General features: G+C 38.9%; 6 protein-coding genes across 6 annotated transcripts in view; 5 read left to right on the top strand and 1 right to left on the bottom strand.

Annotated features, from left to right (window-relative positions):
* The window catches only part of LOC135337480 (dynein axonemal heavy chain 7-like), a 63,548-nt gene that overhangs the window by 3,821 nt on the left and 45,013 nt on the right, over nucleotides 1-14,714 (top strand). The gene's annotated exons all lie outside the window — the stretch shown is intronic.
* LOC135337518 (uncharacterized) lies at nucleotides 574-7,075 on the top strand. The gene has a single exon (XM_064533460.1). The coding sequence runs from the start codon at nucleotides 636-638 to the stop codon at nucleotides 1,128-1,130; it is 495 nt and encodes a 164-aa protein (XP_064389530.1). The 5' UTR covers nucleotides 574-635; the 3' UTR covers nucleotides 1,131-7,075.
* Nucleotides 4,298-4,946, bottom strand: LOC135337523 (uncharacterized). Its single transcript, XM_064533464.1, has one exon. It carries the CDS (start codon nucleotides 4,864-4,866, stop codon nucleotides 4,459-4,461), a length of 408 nt encoding a protein of 135 aa, XP_064389534.1. The 5' UTR covers nucleotides 4,867-4,946; the 3' UTR covers nucleotides 4,298-4,458.
* LOC135337517 (uncharacterized) lies at nucleotides 6,390-7,075 on the top strand. Its single transcript, XM_064533459.1, has one exon. It carries the CDS (start codon nucleotides 6,427-6,429, stop codon nucleotides 6,943-6,945), a length of 519 nt encoding a protein of 172 aa, XP_064389529.1. The 5' UTR covers nucleotides 6,390-6,426; the 3' UTR covers nucleotides 6,946-7,075.
* On the top strand, nucleotides 10,152-10,937 carry LOC135337521 (uncharacterized). The gene has a single exon (XM_064533462.1). The coding sequence runs from the start codon at nucleotides 10,196-10,198 to the stop codon at nucleotides 10,649-10,651; it is 456 nt and encodes a 151-aa protein (XP_064389532.1). The 5' UTR covers nucleotides 10,152-10,195; the 3' UTR covers nucleotides 10,652-10,937.
* Nucleotides 13,245-14,281, top strand: LOC135337501 (uncharacterized). The gene has a single exon (XM_064533443.1). It carries the CDS (start codon nucleotides 13,269-13,271, stop codon nucleotides 14,115-14,117), a length of 849 nt encoding a protein of 282 aa, XP_064389513.1. The 5' UTR covers nucleotides 13,245-13,268; the 3' UTR covers nucleotides 14,118-14,281.

Genomic DNA, 14,714 nt, shown 5'->3' with positions numbered 1-14,714 from the left:
CGAGCAATGCTGTTGTACACGTATGCATGACATTGTACAATTATGTACAATGATAAAACACTTGCTTAGGCTAGTCACCCGGCCTTGGGCACACCAACACAGTGGATTGCTAAAATAGACCATCGAGACTTCGGGCCTATTGACCTGGTTGTATTACCAAATATATATAGTTTCAATCACATTATGTTTTGTAAAGTGATCTCTGTTTACTGTATACATTCATTTAAAGATGTGTGTACGAGTACTGTTTTTGCTTTCAGTGTTTATTATAGGCACAGGTTAGTATGCTGCATGATAAAATTACAAATGACTGTCATCAAAACCTTACTTCACAACGGTATTGCATATGGACCACAATCAATAATTATTTATACTAGCTAAATTGCTCTCGTGTGTATAGTGCCCTCATATGTATATCGTGTTAGGCTTGATAACTTTCATAAGAACAATTGATTGTTTTACTGTGAGAAAGTCCATGCAATTGATGAACATTTGGGAATCAAATAATTATCATATCAAGTAAATACATCTATAGATACACTTAATACGTGCATGTATTATTTTGCATAAAGTTTTTTTTATAAAAGCTAAGCTGTGGGTTACTACAGTTGCTGCAATATCAGAAACACTCAAACATGAAGGTGGCTATTCTCGTCTTAGCATTTGTTGCCCTCTCAGCCAGTGTGGCTTACGCTGCTCCTACTGAGAATGAAGATGAAGCTGCCATTCAAGAGTTGATGTCTTCTAAAGAAGTTGCTGAAATTGAGCGTTTCATCAACGAACTTTTCCAACAAATAGCAGAGCAACAGAATGATGATCAGGTGGAATTGGAGACCAATGCGATGTACGATGCTCATGTCGACGCAGCAATTGAAGAATTCTTTGCACAAGAGCAAGTACCGGTTGAAGTACAGGCCCGTTTCAAGAAGAACTTCAAGAAAGCTTTCAAGAAATTGGGAAAGAAGCTTCGAAAATTCAAATCAAAAGTCGGAAAGCTTGGGAAAAAAGGGCTCAAGATTGGAAAGAAAGTTCTTAAAATAACAGGAAAGGTGCTAAAAAAATACGGCCCCACAGTGCTTAAAATTGGCCTAGCATTATTGCCAGTTATTCTTCCTTTGTTGGCTGGCTAGAAATTAACAATCGAAAAAACCTTCAGAACAGATATTTCAGCTTAGTAGCATATACTATTGTTTGTCAGTTTGTTTATAGATAATAATATCAATTATTGCTTTTTAATAAGTGCTGACATCAGCGTTTTACATTCAAATTGCACAGGAAGCGACTCATCACCGACTGTGCAGATATTTTTCCATATCGCACACCCGGAAGTATTATTGCACACTTGTTATTGCACACTAGGAAGTGATTATTATTTGGAATAAAACGTTTTCAGCAGTGAGAGAACAAGAAAAACATAGTTTACACACTTATAATCATGCATTGCAATGTTTATCAGTCTCTTTTCTTGTTTTCTGATGCTCTGTATCACTTCTGTGCTCTTTTTGCAGTGAAGCTGAGGGTCAGGAGGTTGTCAGTGTTCTTATTTAACGCATCAAACAGGCATCAGTGTTGGAAGTGGGTGCTTTGAGCGGAGTATTGCACATGTAGAAGTGTACTGCACCACCATATAAGCCTGTTCAGGCTTGTATAAAGTCGTTTTGGCTTCAAAAACGGTTGTCACACTTTTCTTCAGTTATAGCGGTGCATGTTTCCTCTTCTGATACACTGGAGCATGATAGAAAGCAAGCACATGCTGTTTATCCTTCAGAACTATCCATTTTCAAAACGGGTTGCTGGTTGTCAACGTTTTTCTTGTCTTTTTTTCTTGTCTGTTCTCTACAAAATCTTTAAGTAGCCTTCTGCAAGCTCTCTTGGTGTTCTAGAGTCTTATTTCTTTGTCTTTCTAGCTGTTTTCTTTCTCTTAAACTCGTCTTCAACTGGGAGAACTCAATTTTGTTGCTACGCATTCTTCTGGTTGATAAAGCAACCGCATGTTGCGCATGCGCAGATTCAACCTACATTTTGGTTGCCAAGCAATAAATGCATTATCCCATGGATACTGATGATTATCACTCGTCCGTGCCTAGTAACTGTCACTCGTGCCTTGCAGGCACTCGTGCAGTTACTGGCACAGACTCGTGATAATCCTCAGTATCCATAGGATAATATCATAGTATTAGTGTTACGTATTATAATTCAATTTTGACAGTAATGTTGTATTATATATGTTGTTCATTCAAGTATAAACACATACATGTACACTGCATGGAGTTAAAATTATCCAACTGCAAAACTAAAATGCTACTTCAGTCAATTGTCTCTTTGATGTTGTTCCGTTTTTAGTCCTAGCGGCCAGGGAACAACCTCGTACCTGTCCTATTGATATAGTTTATTGCCCTGTTAACCCATCCTTGCAGTTCAGCCGATACTTGCTCTTCTGCGAAAAACTCCTGCAGCGCAGCATTAATTTGCTCTTCTTTAACTTGAGCGAGAATAGACTTTGTCTTGTCTTGCTCTGAAGCTGTCTCTTGTTGCATTAGCTTCTCTAGAAGTGTTTCATCTGCAGAGTCGTCCGCTGCTGTTGGTTGAGATCCTCCGAAAAAAAAGGTTCTAAGAAAGGTTCTAAGATTCATTTTTTGAAGTATAGCCTCAAGCTCTGTTTCTTCAACAGGAGCAGCGTAAGCCACACTGGCTGTGAGGGCAACCAATACCAGGACGAGAATAGCCACCTTCATGTTTGAGCGTTTCAACCGTTTATAGTTCCTGAATTTCTGTGAATTTGCTCCGACTATAACATTATTTTTCTGGCTTCCTTTTATAGATCCTGTGATCACCTCCATTTTAAAACAAAATGTTTGGATGAGCCATTTAGTTGTTAGCTCTAAGATAACATATAGTGTTGTTATTTGTTTGTGTGTGTCTTCGGTTTCTCTGAATAGTATAACAATGAAACCTTGAACACCCCCTCCCCCCTTTGTAAAGGTCACAGTTTAATAGCATATTATTATCTTTCTTGGATTGATGAGGTTTACATAGCATCAAGAGTACTATTATCTATTCTCAATGTATTTTACAGTTTCATTCTATTACCGTATAAGCGGGTAATTTTCGTGTGGTAAAATATTCATTATTTTGTGGGCAAGCTGACCTCCACGAAATTTTAACGTAGGCATGGCCTACCGGAACGTAGAAATGCAGGCAGACAACACAAGACTAAACGAAATTTTTACTAACGAAAACCACCGTTTCTCGAGTTTTTACCCTACGAAAATTACCCGCTATACGGTATTTATTTGACTTTGACCACTTAACAGCTTTTACAACACCCAGTTTTTAGCTCATTGTGAACTAGTTTATTATAATCCCTCTAAATCCCTTCAAATCGTATTTCAGTGTTATCATTTCAATACTAATATTATTGTTCAGTAGAAAATTATGCAAAATCTGCAATCTCTAAGTCAACTGTCTCTTGTTAGTTCTCTTGCTTCTTTCCTAGCGACCGAATACCCCATACTTGATAACTCTCCCAATTGTTGGCTTGACAAATCGTTTTATACTTCTGCTAAGCCATCCTTGCAGTTCAGCCGGTACTTGTTCTTGTGCGAAAAACTCCTGCAGCGCAGCATCAATTTGCTCTTCTTGAACTTGAGCGAGAATAGACTTCATCTTGTCTTGCTCTGAAGCTTGCATTAGCTTCTGTAGAAGTGTTTCATCTGCAGAGTCGTCTTCTGTTTGTTGAGATCCGAAAACATCTTGAAGCATAGCCTCAAGCTCTGTTTCTTCAACAGGAGCAGCATAAGCCACACTGGTTGTGAGGGCAACCAATGCCAGGACGAGAATAGCCACCTTCATGTTAACTTCGAAAATAAACTGTTTAGTTGCTTAATTTCTGTGAATTTGCTCCGACTAGAGATGATTTTTCTGGCTTTCTTTTATAGATTCCTGTGATCACCTTCATTTTAAAACAGAATGTTTGCATAAGCCATTCAGTTGTTTTCTAAGATTACATATTTTATAGTATTGGTGTGTGTTTTGTGTGTTTCTTTATAGTTTCTCTGAATTCTGAGAAGCCGAAAACACACGCAAAACAAACAGTGTTAACAACGACACATGAATCTCCCCCTCTGTAAAGGTCACAGTTTAATATCATCTTGCTTGGATCGATGAGGTTTACATAGCACCAAGATGTATACTATACAGTTTCATATTTTTACCAAACATGCAGCTTTTAGTATGTATAGTATATACATGCAACACTCATGCAGTTTTAGAGATGCTACTTTCATTGTATTCACAATTATTTTTGATGTAATCAATGAAGCCCCTCAGGTCCTAATAATATTGAGTGTTATCTCAACACTGTGCTAATTGTTATAAGCTACAAAATTATGTGTACTAGGCAAAATTCGTAATATGAACTTAAGTCATCTGTCTCTTGTCAGTTCTCTTGTTTATTTCCTAGCCGCCGAATAGACGCTTGAGTCCATACTTAAGTCCATACTTGATACCTGTGTCGATAATCTTTGATTTGTTTTTCTTGAGATACTTTCCTGCCTGTTTGAGCTTCCTCTTGAACCATCCTTGCAGTTCAGCTGGTACTTGCTCTTCTGCAAAAAACTCTTGCAGCACAGCATCAATTTGTTCTTCTTGAATTTGAGCGAGAATAGACTCCTTGTCTTGCTCTGCAGCTGTTTCTTGTTGCATTAGCTTCTCTAAAAGTGTTTCGTCTGCGGTGTCGTCTTCTGTTTGTTGAGATCCGAAAACATCTTGAAGCATAGCTTCAAGCTCTGTCTCTTCAACAGGAGCAGCGTAAGCCACACTGGCTGTGAGGGCAACCAATGCCAGGATGAGAATAGCCACCTTCATGTTTAAGAATCAATCGTTTAGCTGCCGAGTTTTGTGATTTTTTTGTTCTGACCGCAGTACTAAATGTTTTTTTTCTAGCTCCTTTTTATATTCAGCACCATCAGTTTACAAGGGAATAATTATATCGAAAGTTAAATTCTTATTGCGAAAGAAGTATTTCCCAATAGATATATAGATTTTAAAGTTTCCCAAGGCCTGTGTTACACGTAGCTCTATGATAGTAGTACATGTATAGTACTGTCATGTGAGTGTTTGTTTGTAACATGTTACGTTGCTTGCACGGACAATACACGCAAATCATGCAACCTTTTAACCTTTATATTATAGGTCATGACCTTCTTAGATTGATAAGCATGCACGTATAATGTATACATATAGTTGATGTAATAACTTCTATACTGTATTACTAGAATGTTTTGTGAGCATCAAACATATGCGAACTTTGCGAGGGTTGGTCAATCCAACAATAAAATCGCAAAATCTAAATTAGTACTAGTAAACACACAACAATCCTTGCCAGAACGCAATAGTTAGATCGCAAAGGGTCAACGTTCGCAAAATATTCTATAATAATACGGTAGTAGAACAACTCAGTTTTATGACAATCTCTACAGTTCTTCTATAGTCACTCTATAGTCCTTCAAGCTCTACATATAGTTTATAGTGTTCAAATTCGTAGTGTATAGCCGCAGAAGTCTATCCCTTGTAGCATTTGTAGGTACCGTACACTTTACGAGCAAAGGGAATCACCTTCCTCCTCACGAATCGCCCCACCTTCCTAACAGCACGCCTAAACCATCCTTGCATCTCGACTGGAACTTGCTCTCTGGCGTAAAACTCTTGCAGTATGGCCTCGTTATCCTCATCTTCTTCATCTTGTGGAAGCGATTCGATTTCCCCTGTATTTTGCTCCTCCTCCTTGTTGTCCTTATTCATGATCTCCCTGAGTAGAGCCTCGATTTCAGCATCATCATTTTCATTTTCAATGCCAGGAGCAGCATATGCCACACTGGCTGTGAGGGCAACTAATGCCAGAACAAGAATAGCCACCTTCATGTTAGAGTCAACCGTGACTAGTTGAATAGTTCGGTTAGGAGCAAATGAATGCAATCTTGTGAACTCTGCTTGCTTTTTATAAAGCGCTCTTTTTGTTATTGCAGTGTATACATGCAGCTCTTAGAACATCACATATAAATATATATATTAAGAGCTTCGATTACTGTTACTAGTATGGGCTTTAGTATTAAGGTTCCTGTCTATAGATCTTCCATCTATTACAGGAAGACCATCCGCTTAATGCAAGGAAGATCTATTGGTAGGAACAAACCTCCATATTAGCGTGTGTAAACAGGTTCAAATGCCCTATAAGAATCATTGCATCCTTTGACCTGGGTTCTGGTAATGGAAGGAAGACTTTCCAGTTGTCAAGTGAAACTGTTTATCTCATTTGCAGCAAAAATCAATTTTCCTCCTATACACGTGTAGCATAGTGTATCAAATTTTACTATAAAAGCTCATCAGTAATGATTGCTGAACATTCTCATCAACACTTGGATCACGATGAAGATTGTAATTCTTGTTCTCGTGTTGGCTGCTGTGTCAGCTTTTGCAGCCGATCAAATCAACAAGGAGGCTGAAGTTGAAGAATTTATTCAGCATCTCATGAAAGGACAAAATGTAGAGAACGTTGAGCAATTCATCGAGAAACTCATGAATCAAGAAGAGGAAACAGTCTCTGAACAAGACGAACTGGACGATCAAGATATTGATTTGATGCTGGCCCAAATGCAAGAGGGTGATGATGGGGATGACGATGACGATAATGCAATGCTTCAAGAGCTGATTGCTCGAGAACAAGACCCTGAAGTGACAGCACAGTGGGGCAGGCGTAGGCGCAGGCGCAGGTTCAGATTTCGCAGGGTGTATCGAGGAGTTAGGCGATTTGTTAGGCACCCACTGGTCAAGAAGATCGCGCCTCATGTAATCGGAAAAATCCCTTATGTTGGAACAGCCTACAAAGTTTACAGGGGTGCCAAGTGCTTGAAGAAACACTTCAATATACGTAAATGGGAGAACTGAGAGCTGCATATGAACGCAATAACAATTGTTAGAATGATAGTTTTAGTGTGGACTCAACTTGTAGAGTAGTTTCATATTGTGTTCATGATGATGATTATAAATTGTTATGGAAGATTTCATTATTTGAGAACATGTTAGCAGCTCTCACTGATTGTATGCTGTATACACGTAGCGGTACATTTTCCATTTTTTTGTCTTAATGTATCTCGACACTGCATGTGCAAATCGTTTAGCTACAAACGGGTTATTTTTAAAACATTCGTATTTTCATACGAAAAGTAATTATTTTACGGCAATAGGTTCAACCAAGAGTAGATAAGAGTACTCTTATCTACTCTTGGTTTAAGGCACTATCCTGAGCTGTATGAATATTAAAATATGAAATATTTAATTCGGCAAGTCATACGGAAAATTTGCACCAGCAAAATTACCCGCTATACGGTATTCTACACTCTAGTTCAGTTAATAGTCTCTTGTCAGTTCCATTGCTTCTTTCCTAGCGACCCAATAGATACTTGATACCTGCCCCGATGATTGATGACTTGTTTTTCTTCAGAAATTTTCCGGCCTTTTTGAACGTCTTCTTAAGCCATCCTTGCAGTTCAGCCGGTACTTGCTCTTCTGCGTAAAAGTCCTGCAGCGCAGCATCAATTTGCTCTTCTTGAATTTGAGCGAGAATAGACTGCATCTTGTCTTGCTCTGAAGCTGTTTCTTGTTGCATTAGCTTCTCTAGAAGTGTTTCGTCTGCAAAATTGTCTTCTGTTTGTTGAGATACAAAAACATCTTGCAATTGAAGCATAGCCTCAAGCTCTGTTTCTTCAACAGGAGCAGCGTAAGCCACACTGGCTGTGAGGGCAACCAATGCCAGGACGAGAATAGCCACCTTCATACTCGAGTTTCAATCGTTTCGTTACTGTGAATTTTCCGATTTTTTGTTTTGGTTTCCTTTTATAGGATTTTCTCTTTATTACCAAAAGTTAATTTCAGTTTCTAACACATAGCTCTATCATAATAATAGTACTGTGATATAAGTGTTGTTTACGCTACATGTTGCTTATCAGTATTTCTAAACTGCAGTTGTTGTGACAATAACACATCCAACCTTCAACTGTAAAGGTTAAAGTTGGAGTGATAAAGCACGTACAGTTTGTGAGTAGTTGAATATCTGATAATTGGGAACATTTTAAAGATAATGTGCTCATACAATTCTATATACTACGTGAATGAATAAGCTACAACACATATCGTTTCCATGGCAACATTAGTTGGTGTGGTTTGTGGTGATTAGTAGAACAGCCAAAAATTGGTGGGAAAAGACCAACAATTTCCGGCTAAGGTTTGGGATTTTGTTATTAAAATTTAATAGTTTGGCTATCTTACGCAAGATTCGATGTGTACATTGTCTACACATCCTCCGCAGTACTCAAAATTGCTAATTTTTAGTGCCGTTTCGGTTAGGTGCAGATTTTAAAGGCTAAGGTTCACAAATAAGAAAAACTTGTCCACTTCCAAAGATTTGATATTACATGCATGTACAGACATTTTTTTATAAATGTTCCACTATAATAATTATATTACAACTTTTGGGGAAATATTTGTTGTAGCTTATTCATTTACCTAGAAATGTTCCAATCATACATTAAAGTACAACTACTCACACATTTGTTGTAATCTACTCTCTAGACTGGATGCACTGTATATACAATTGTAGTTAACCCGAGGTGCGTGGGGGCGGCCACGGGTTATAGTATAGTCTGTTGTGATAATTATGTGAGTCTACTCACCTGGATGCCATATATAGCACTGCGTTTAGCCTCCAAAGAAGTTATTAGTTTTAATAGTGGTACATTTTGATGTTAAAGCTTTGCCATGCAGCTGTCGAAAAGCTTGTGAACTTGCATTGGCTACATGGATGGCCTAACAGCCTTTATTTGAGGTATGACTTATTGCGTATTTGCAGCTAAAGTAATCATTTACCAGGATCAATAGAAAGGGTTGACCGACGTCCCTAAAGTAGAAAGCTAGAGTTGTGGTTTGTTACTTCTTTAGCCCCAGGACATACCAGGAGCTGACTTGCTAACTTTGCTGTGATCCTAGTCCACATCTCATGCACCACTAAAACTCAGAGTTCTCAAAAGTTTCAGCAATTTGATTTTATTGCTCCTATATATAATTATATGCTACTTGCTGCTTAGCCAGCTTCCATGCTCATACACAATTTATTGTATAACCCTCCTCTTTGATCTATCAGTCAACAGCCATGGCAAGGTTAGCAATTCAGAGTTGACAAATATACGTAATAATTATTCTACAAAAATTCAACTTTTTATAGTCACTAGTCCTTCAAGCTCTACACATAATTATTTTTAGTGTTCACTTTCTAGCAGAAGTCTATCCCTTGTAGCACTTGTAGGCCCCGTACACTCTACGAGCAAAAGGAATCACCTTCCTCCTCACGAATCGCCCCACCTTCCTAACAGCACGCCTAAACCATCCTTGGATCTCGACTGGAACTTGTTCGCGGGCGTAAAACTCTTGCAATATGGCCTCGTTATCCTCATCTTCTTCATCTTGTGGAAGCGATTCGATTTCCCCTGTATTTTGCTCCCCCTTGTTCATGATCTCTCTGAGTAGAGCCTCAATTTCAGCATCAGCATTTTCATTTTCAATGCCAGGAGCAGCATAAGCCACACTGGCTGTGAGGGCAACCAATGCCAGGACGAGAATAGCCACCTTCATTGTTGAGTCAATCGTGACTAGTGGAAGGTTAGAAAGGGAATGCAATCTTTTGAATTATGCTTGCTTTTTATAGAGAGCTCTTTCTTGTTATTGCAGTATATGTGCATGTATACAGCTTTCAGAACATCGCATATAAGAGTTTTGGTAGATATATATAGTTATACTATTACTATAGTATAATTATGGGGCTTTAGTATTAAAGTTCCTGTCTTCCATCCATTATAGGAAGACCATCCGTTTAATGCAAGGAAGATCTATTGGTAGGAACAAACCTCCATGTTAGCGCGTGTAAACAGGTTCGAATGCCCTATAAGAATAATTGCATCCTTCGACCTGGGTTCTGGTAATGGAAGGAAGACTTTCCAGTTGTCAAGTGAAACTGTTTATCTCATTTGCAGCAAAAATCAATTTTCCTCCTATACATGTGTAGCATAATTTATATCCATGTAAAATTTGTATAAAAGCTCATCAGTAATGATTGCTGAACATTCTCATCAACACTTGGATCACGATGAAGATTGCAATTCTTGTTCTCGTGTTGGCTGCTGTGTCAGCTTTTGCAGCCGATCAAATCAACGAGGAGGCTGAAGTTGAGGTATTTGTTCAGCATCTCATGAAAGGACACAATGTAGAGAACGTTGAGCAATTCATCGAGAAACTCATGAATGAAGAAGAGGAAACAGTCTCTGAACAAGAAGAACTGAACGATCAAGATATTGATTCGATGCTGGCCCAAATGCAAGAGGATGATGGAGACAACGATATTGCAATGCTTCAAGAGCTGATCGCTCGAGAACAAGACCCCGAAGTAAAAGCACAGTGGCGTAGGTGGAGAATTAGAAAAATCATTCGTAAGGTCTCCCGAGGGATTAAGAAAGTTGTTAAGCATCCAATTTTCAAAAAAGTCTTACCTCACGTACCTTTTCTTGGAAAAGCCTACAAGGCTTACAAGTGCTTCAAGGGCTGATTGAAAAGAGAGAACTGAACTGTGAACAACAACAATTAAGGAAAAATGATTAGTTAGTTGTAGATGTTGTGTTCATGATGGTTCATGATGGCTATATAGTTGATGACATTATCTTATAACGCTTCTATAGTGTTGTTACTAGTTAGTTGTAGATGTTGTGTTCATGATGGCTATATAGTTGATGACATTATCTTATAACGTTTCTATATATATAGTGTTGTTACAGTAAAATGACAGCATTTTAGCAGCTCTCACTTAATTGATTGAATATTCTTTGAGTTTTGTGTGTAGTGCTACATTGAGTCACTCTTTATATAGTCTATAGTTGATGTCATTTGTGAGGCGCATGCATACATCATTAGTATCTTTACTAATTATATATGTTTAAGACTTCTCCCTCCCCAATTATTTATGACATCGTGCTCCATATAGTTCAGATAATAAGCCACAACACAGTAAGAATGCATGCAATTGGAAACAATTTGATAGCATGAGTATAATTATGGTGCAATAAAATTAATATAGTGTGTCAGTAGAGTAGTTGTATGCTGCAGTAGTTACATCATAGTCTGATATGCAATAAAATCGTATTATTCTGGCTAAAAGTCATTACTATAATTATGAAAAACCACCATGTATTATAATTATTGTCTGAGAAATCTCTGTAGCTATATAGCTTGACAGTGACACATGCGATCACATGCATATTCTTGAATGTGTGTGGGTGTTGTGTACACCCGAGGTTATGCCCACTCTAATTGCATGCTACAAAGCAGCTATACAGGTGGGATGGGATTAATTTCGAAAACAGTAGTTTTTTCTCGAAATTACATGTAAGCCCATCCAGGTGTTTGCCTCAAAATTACACCCACACATTACGTCTTTCCTCTCTGCGTCTGAGGCCAGCTCTTGAAATACAACAAAAGTATACAAGTCAAGATTCTGCATCAGAAGGTTGTTCCTTGTCACATGCAGTCAGAGTCTTCAATAGAGATTCAGAGACTTGTCTCTTATAACAGTACTTGCATGCAAATAGGAGTAACTATTGCTATCTTCAGAGCTTACACAAGAAACTGTTAAACCTTTCTTAACCACTGCTCACTGACAAATGCATCACTTCCTGGTGGGCGTATTCTCGAGGCAAATCAGCCTATGCAGGAATTTTCATTCAATAGTGGGGGTGGGCGTAATCTCGGTAGAGTACGATATTCTTACGTATAAATATATACTCCAAATTATTCTCACATATTTTCATACCCTAATTGTTCTCATTCGGTTGATGGCATAAAACTGCTTACAGTGGAATTTCATTAAATACTATTGATTTATAAACAGGCAAATTATTGACCATGCAGCTTTTGTGTACGCTTGTTCTTAACTTCTCAAGCACTGTATACACTGTGTTAGAAATAATTGTTATTGACTGTATGGTCAAAATTAATGTCATTTATGCCTGGTCATACTGATCGGACACATGCAGGAATGCATGGTCATTCTAATTAAACGTCTGGTCAATGACCGATGGCAGTGAGTAATTTCTAACACTGTATATACATGCATGCATGTACTTCAGTTTGTCACATGTTTTAATGTTTGTGTCACTGTTGAAGTTCTTCCGTCCAAAACCTTACTGCATGAAGATGGGAACAAAGCACTACGTACATGCATGGAGTACATGCATGAGTGCTTGTCACTGATGCCCAGGCACCTAGTGTACAGGGAATCCTGTAGTGGAAGGAATACTCACTCATTAGAGCTTTATTATGCCTCGATGTGCGCATGCGGAAGCGAGGTATGCAGTAGTGTGTGTGTGTGTGTGTGTGTATGTGTGTGTCGCACATAAAAGCTGCATGGTCAATAATTTGCCTGTGTGTGTGTGTGCGCGTGCGTGCGTGCGGGCGTGAAAGCAGTGTTTAGTCATTAATGTAGCCATCAATAATTATTATAATGCTCTTTGAACTTCTTTTGGGATTCTTTTTAACAACAATTGCGTGGTCGATCATTTCTCACTCGTGTGCACCATTCTTGTTTGTAAAAAGTATTTTATGTATAGGATAGTAGCTTCGTGTTGTAAAGCTTTGTGCCTCCATCGATCGAGGCATTAGCACTCGATTAAAATATATACGTGCATTTGTGTATGCTATTATAGCCTCAATTGTTCTCCTGCATGTGTACTCCTGTGTACTCCTATCTGCTGATTATACCGGCCCATGCACACATTCTCATGCCTTGTTCTCCATGGATGAACCATAGATACTATACATTATAGTATCAATGCTGTTGTTTCAGTAATGATATTCATGTATACATACAAACAAGTTTTTAGCTATAGTGCTGTGCATGTATATATGCCTATATATAGGTGTTCAAATTACGTTTAACTACTCGAATACTATACTAACTTTAGTTTATCATATAATGTTGTGTCACTTGAAGTTCTTCCATCCAAAACCTTACCACATGAATACAGGAAGATATAGACACCACATGCATAGAGTACATGCATGCGTGCTTGTCACTGATGGCCAGGCATCTAGTGTTCAGGGAATCCTGTAGTGGAAGGAATATTCACTCAAACAATGCATTAGAGCTTTTGTATATAAACAGTTTTGTATAAATGCTAGCCATCGATTGTTTCTCCGCATCGAATCAAATCGCCAACAATCGAACGATGAAGGTTGCAATTCTTATCTTTGCTTTGGCTGTGTCAGCCTATGGAACTCCTCTGGTTGACAAAGAGGAGGCTGAAATGGAATCTTTCATTCAAAATCTGATGTCTACCCACAAGCAAGATGGGGCACAAGTCGAGGACTTCCTCCGTAAACTCATGAATGAAGAGGAGGAAACAGCTTCCGAACAAGAAAGTGATGATGATGATGATGACGACGATGTTGTAGATAACCAGAGCAGCGATCTCGACGAAGTTCAAAGTGACGACGAGGACGAGGACGAGGACGAGGACGAATTGGAGGCTGCGGTCCAAGAGCTTATTGCAACATCACAAGATGATGATACTGATGATAGTGATTTGGATGTTGCTGCTCTTCAAGAGTTGATCGCCAAGTCACAAGACCCAGATGTCAAAGCTCAATTGGAGGCTGCGGTCCAAGAGCTTATTGCAGAATCACAAGATGACGATAGTGATGATAGTGATTTGGATGTTGCTGCTCTTCAAGAGCTGATTGCCAAGTCACAAGACCCAGATGTCAAAGCTCAATTTTGGGGGAGTGTTGCTCGTCTCGGGGGACGGCTATTCAGTAGGGTTGGGAGAAGGTTTGTGAGTAGGTTCGGGAGAAGATCTAGCAGGTCTGGGAGAAGGTCCAGCAGGTCGAGGAGAAGGTCCAGCAGATCGAGGAGAAGGTCCAGCAGATCGAGGAGAAGGTCCAGCAGGTCTGGGAGAAGGCGTAGCATGTCCAGGAGAAGGTCTAGGGGATACAGGTCTGGACAACAGCCCAACCAGTGCTAAATTGGGTGAGGTCAAATTAACTGGAACTGAAAAACCGAGTCGTAGAAAACTGTTGTAGCACTGTATAGCAGCTATATGTATAGAATGAATCATTTAATCATTAAATCAGTGTGTGAATTAGTTTGTTCAACATGTTATTGAGATCATTAAAAGATTGGTACATGTACGACTGACTTGCAAAATGCGCATTATATACTTCTTTCAAATATAATTATGTTATACTTATTGTCCACTACATCAGAATTTATGGCAGTAAACCTCCGAGGACGAGGGCGAAGCCCCGAGGCCAAGGATGGTTTACGTTTGCCATAAAATTGAATGTAGTGGACAATAAGTGTTATATACCCACTTGAATGAGCTACCTAAGCTACCTCACCTTGGATACAACTAGCTAACAGTCTCAAAAACTATTAAAAACGAACAAAAAGCTTGTGCGTATAGCTTGAAGCCAGTACTAAGCTTCTTGCTCTACACACTAACTTTTCAATGTCCAAGCAGTGAGCCCCACCTATCCTCCAGCCTTCCTGGTGTTTAGCGAGCCCCACCCATCTGTCCTGCCCTTGTTAACAAGTGTCTGGCTTCTTTTTGGCTGTGTAG

Source organism: Halichondria panicea, chromosome 6 (assembly GCF_963675165.1).
Source record: "Halichondria panicea chromosome 6, odHalPani1.1, whole genome shotgun sequence".
NCBI classification, from domain to species: domain Eukaryota; kingdom Metazoa; phylum Porifera; class Demospongiae; order Suberitida; family Halichondriidae; genus Halichondria; species Halichondria panicea.
The sequence above is the reverse complement of the archived record's forward strand: the minus strand, read 5'-3'. Positions and strand labels throughout refer to the sequence as shown.

Excerpts from the sequence above, each read along its gene's own strand:
- LOC135337518 (XM_064533460.1), top strand. The coding sequence starts at position 636 with ATGAAGGTGGCTATTCTCGTCTTAGCATTTGTTGCCCTCTCAGCCAGT.
- LOC135337523 (XM_064533464.1), bottom strand. The coding sequence starts at position 4,866 with ATGAAGGTGGCTATTCTCATCCTGGCATTGGTTGCCCTCACAGCCAGT.
- LOC135337517 (XM_064533459.1), top strand. The coding sequence starts at position 6,427 with ATGAAGATTGTAATTCTTGTTCTCGTGTTGGCTGCTGTGTCAGCTTTT.
- LOC135337521 (XM_064533462.1), top strand. The coding sequence starts at position 10,196 with ATGAAGATTGCAATTCTTGTTCTCGTGTTGGCTGCTGTGTCAGCTTTT.
- LOC135337501 (XM_064533443.1), top strand. The coding sequence starts at position 13,269 with ATGCTAGCCATCGATTGTTTCTCCGCATCGAATCAAATCGCCAACAAT.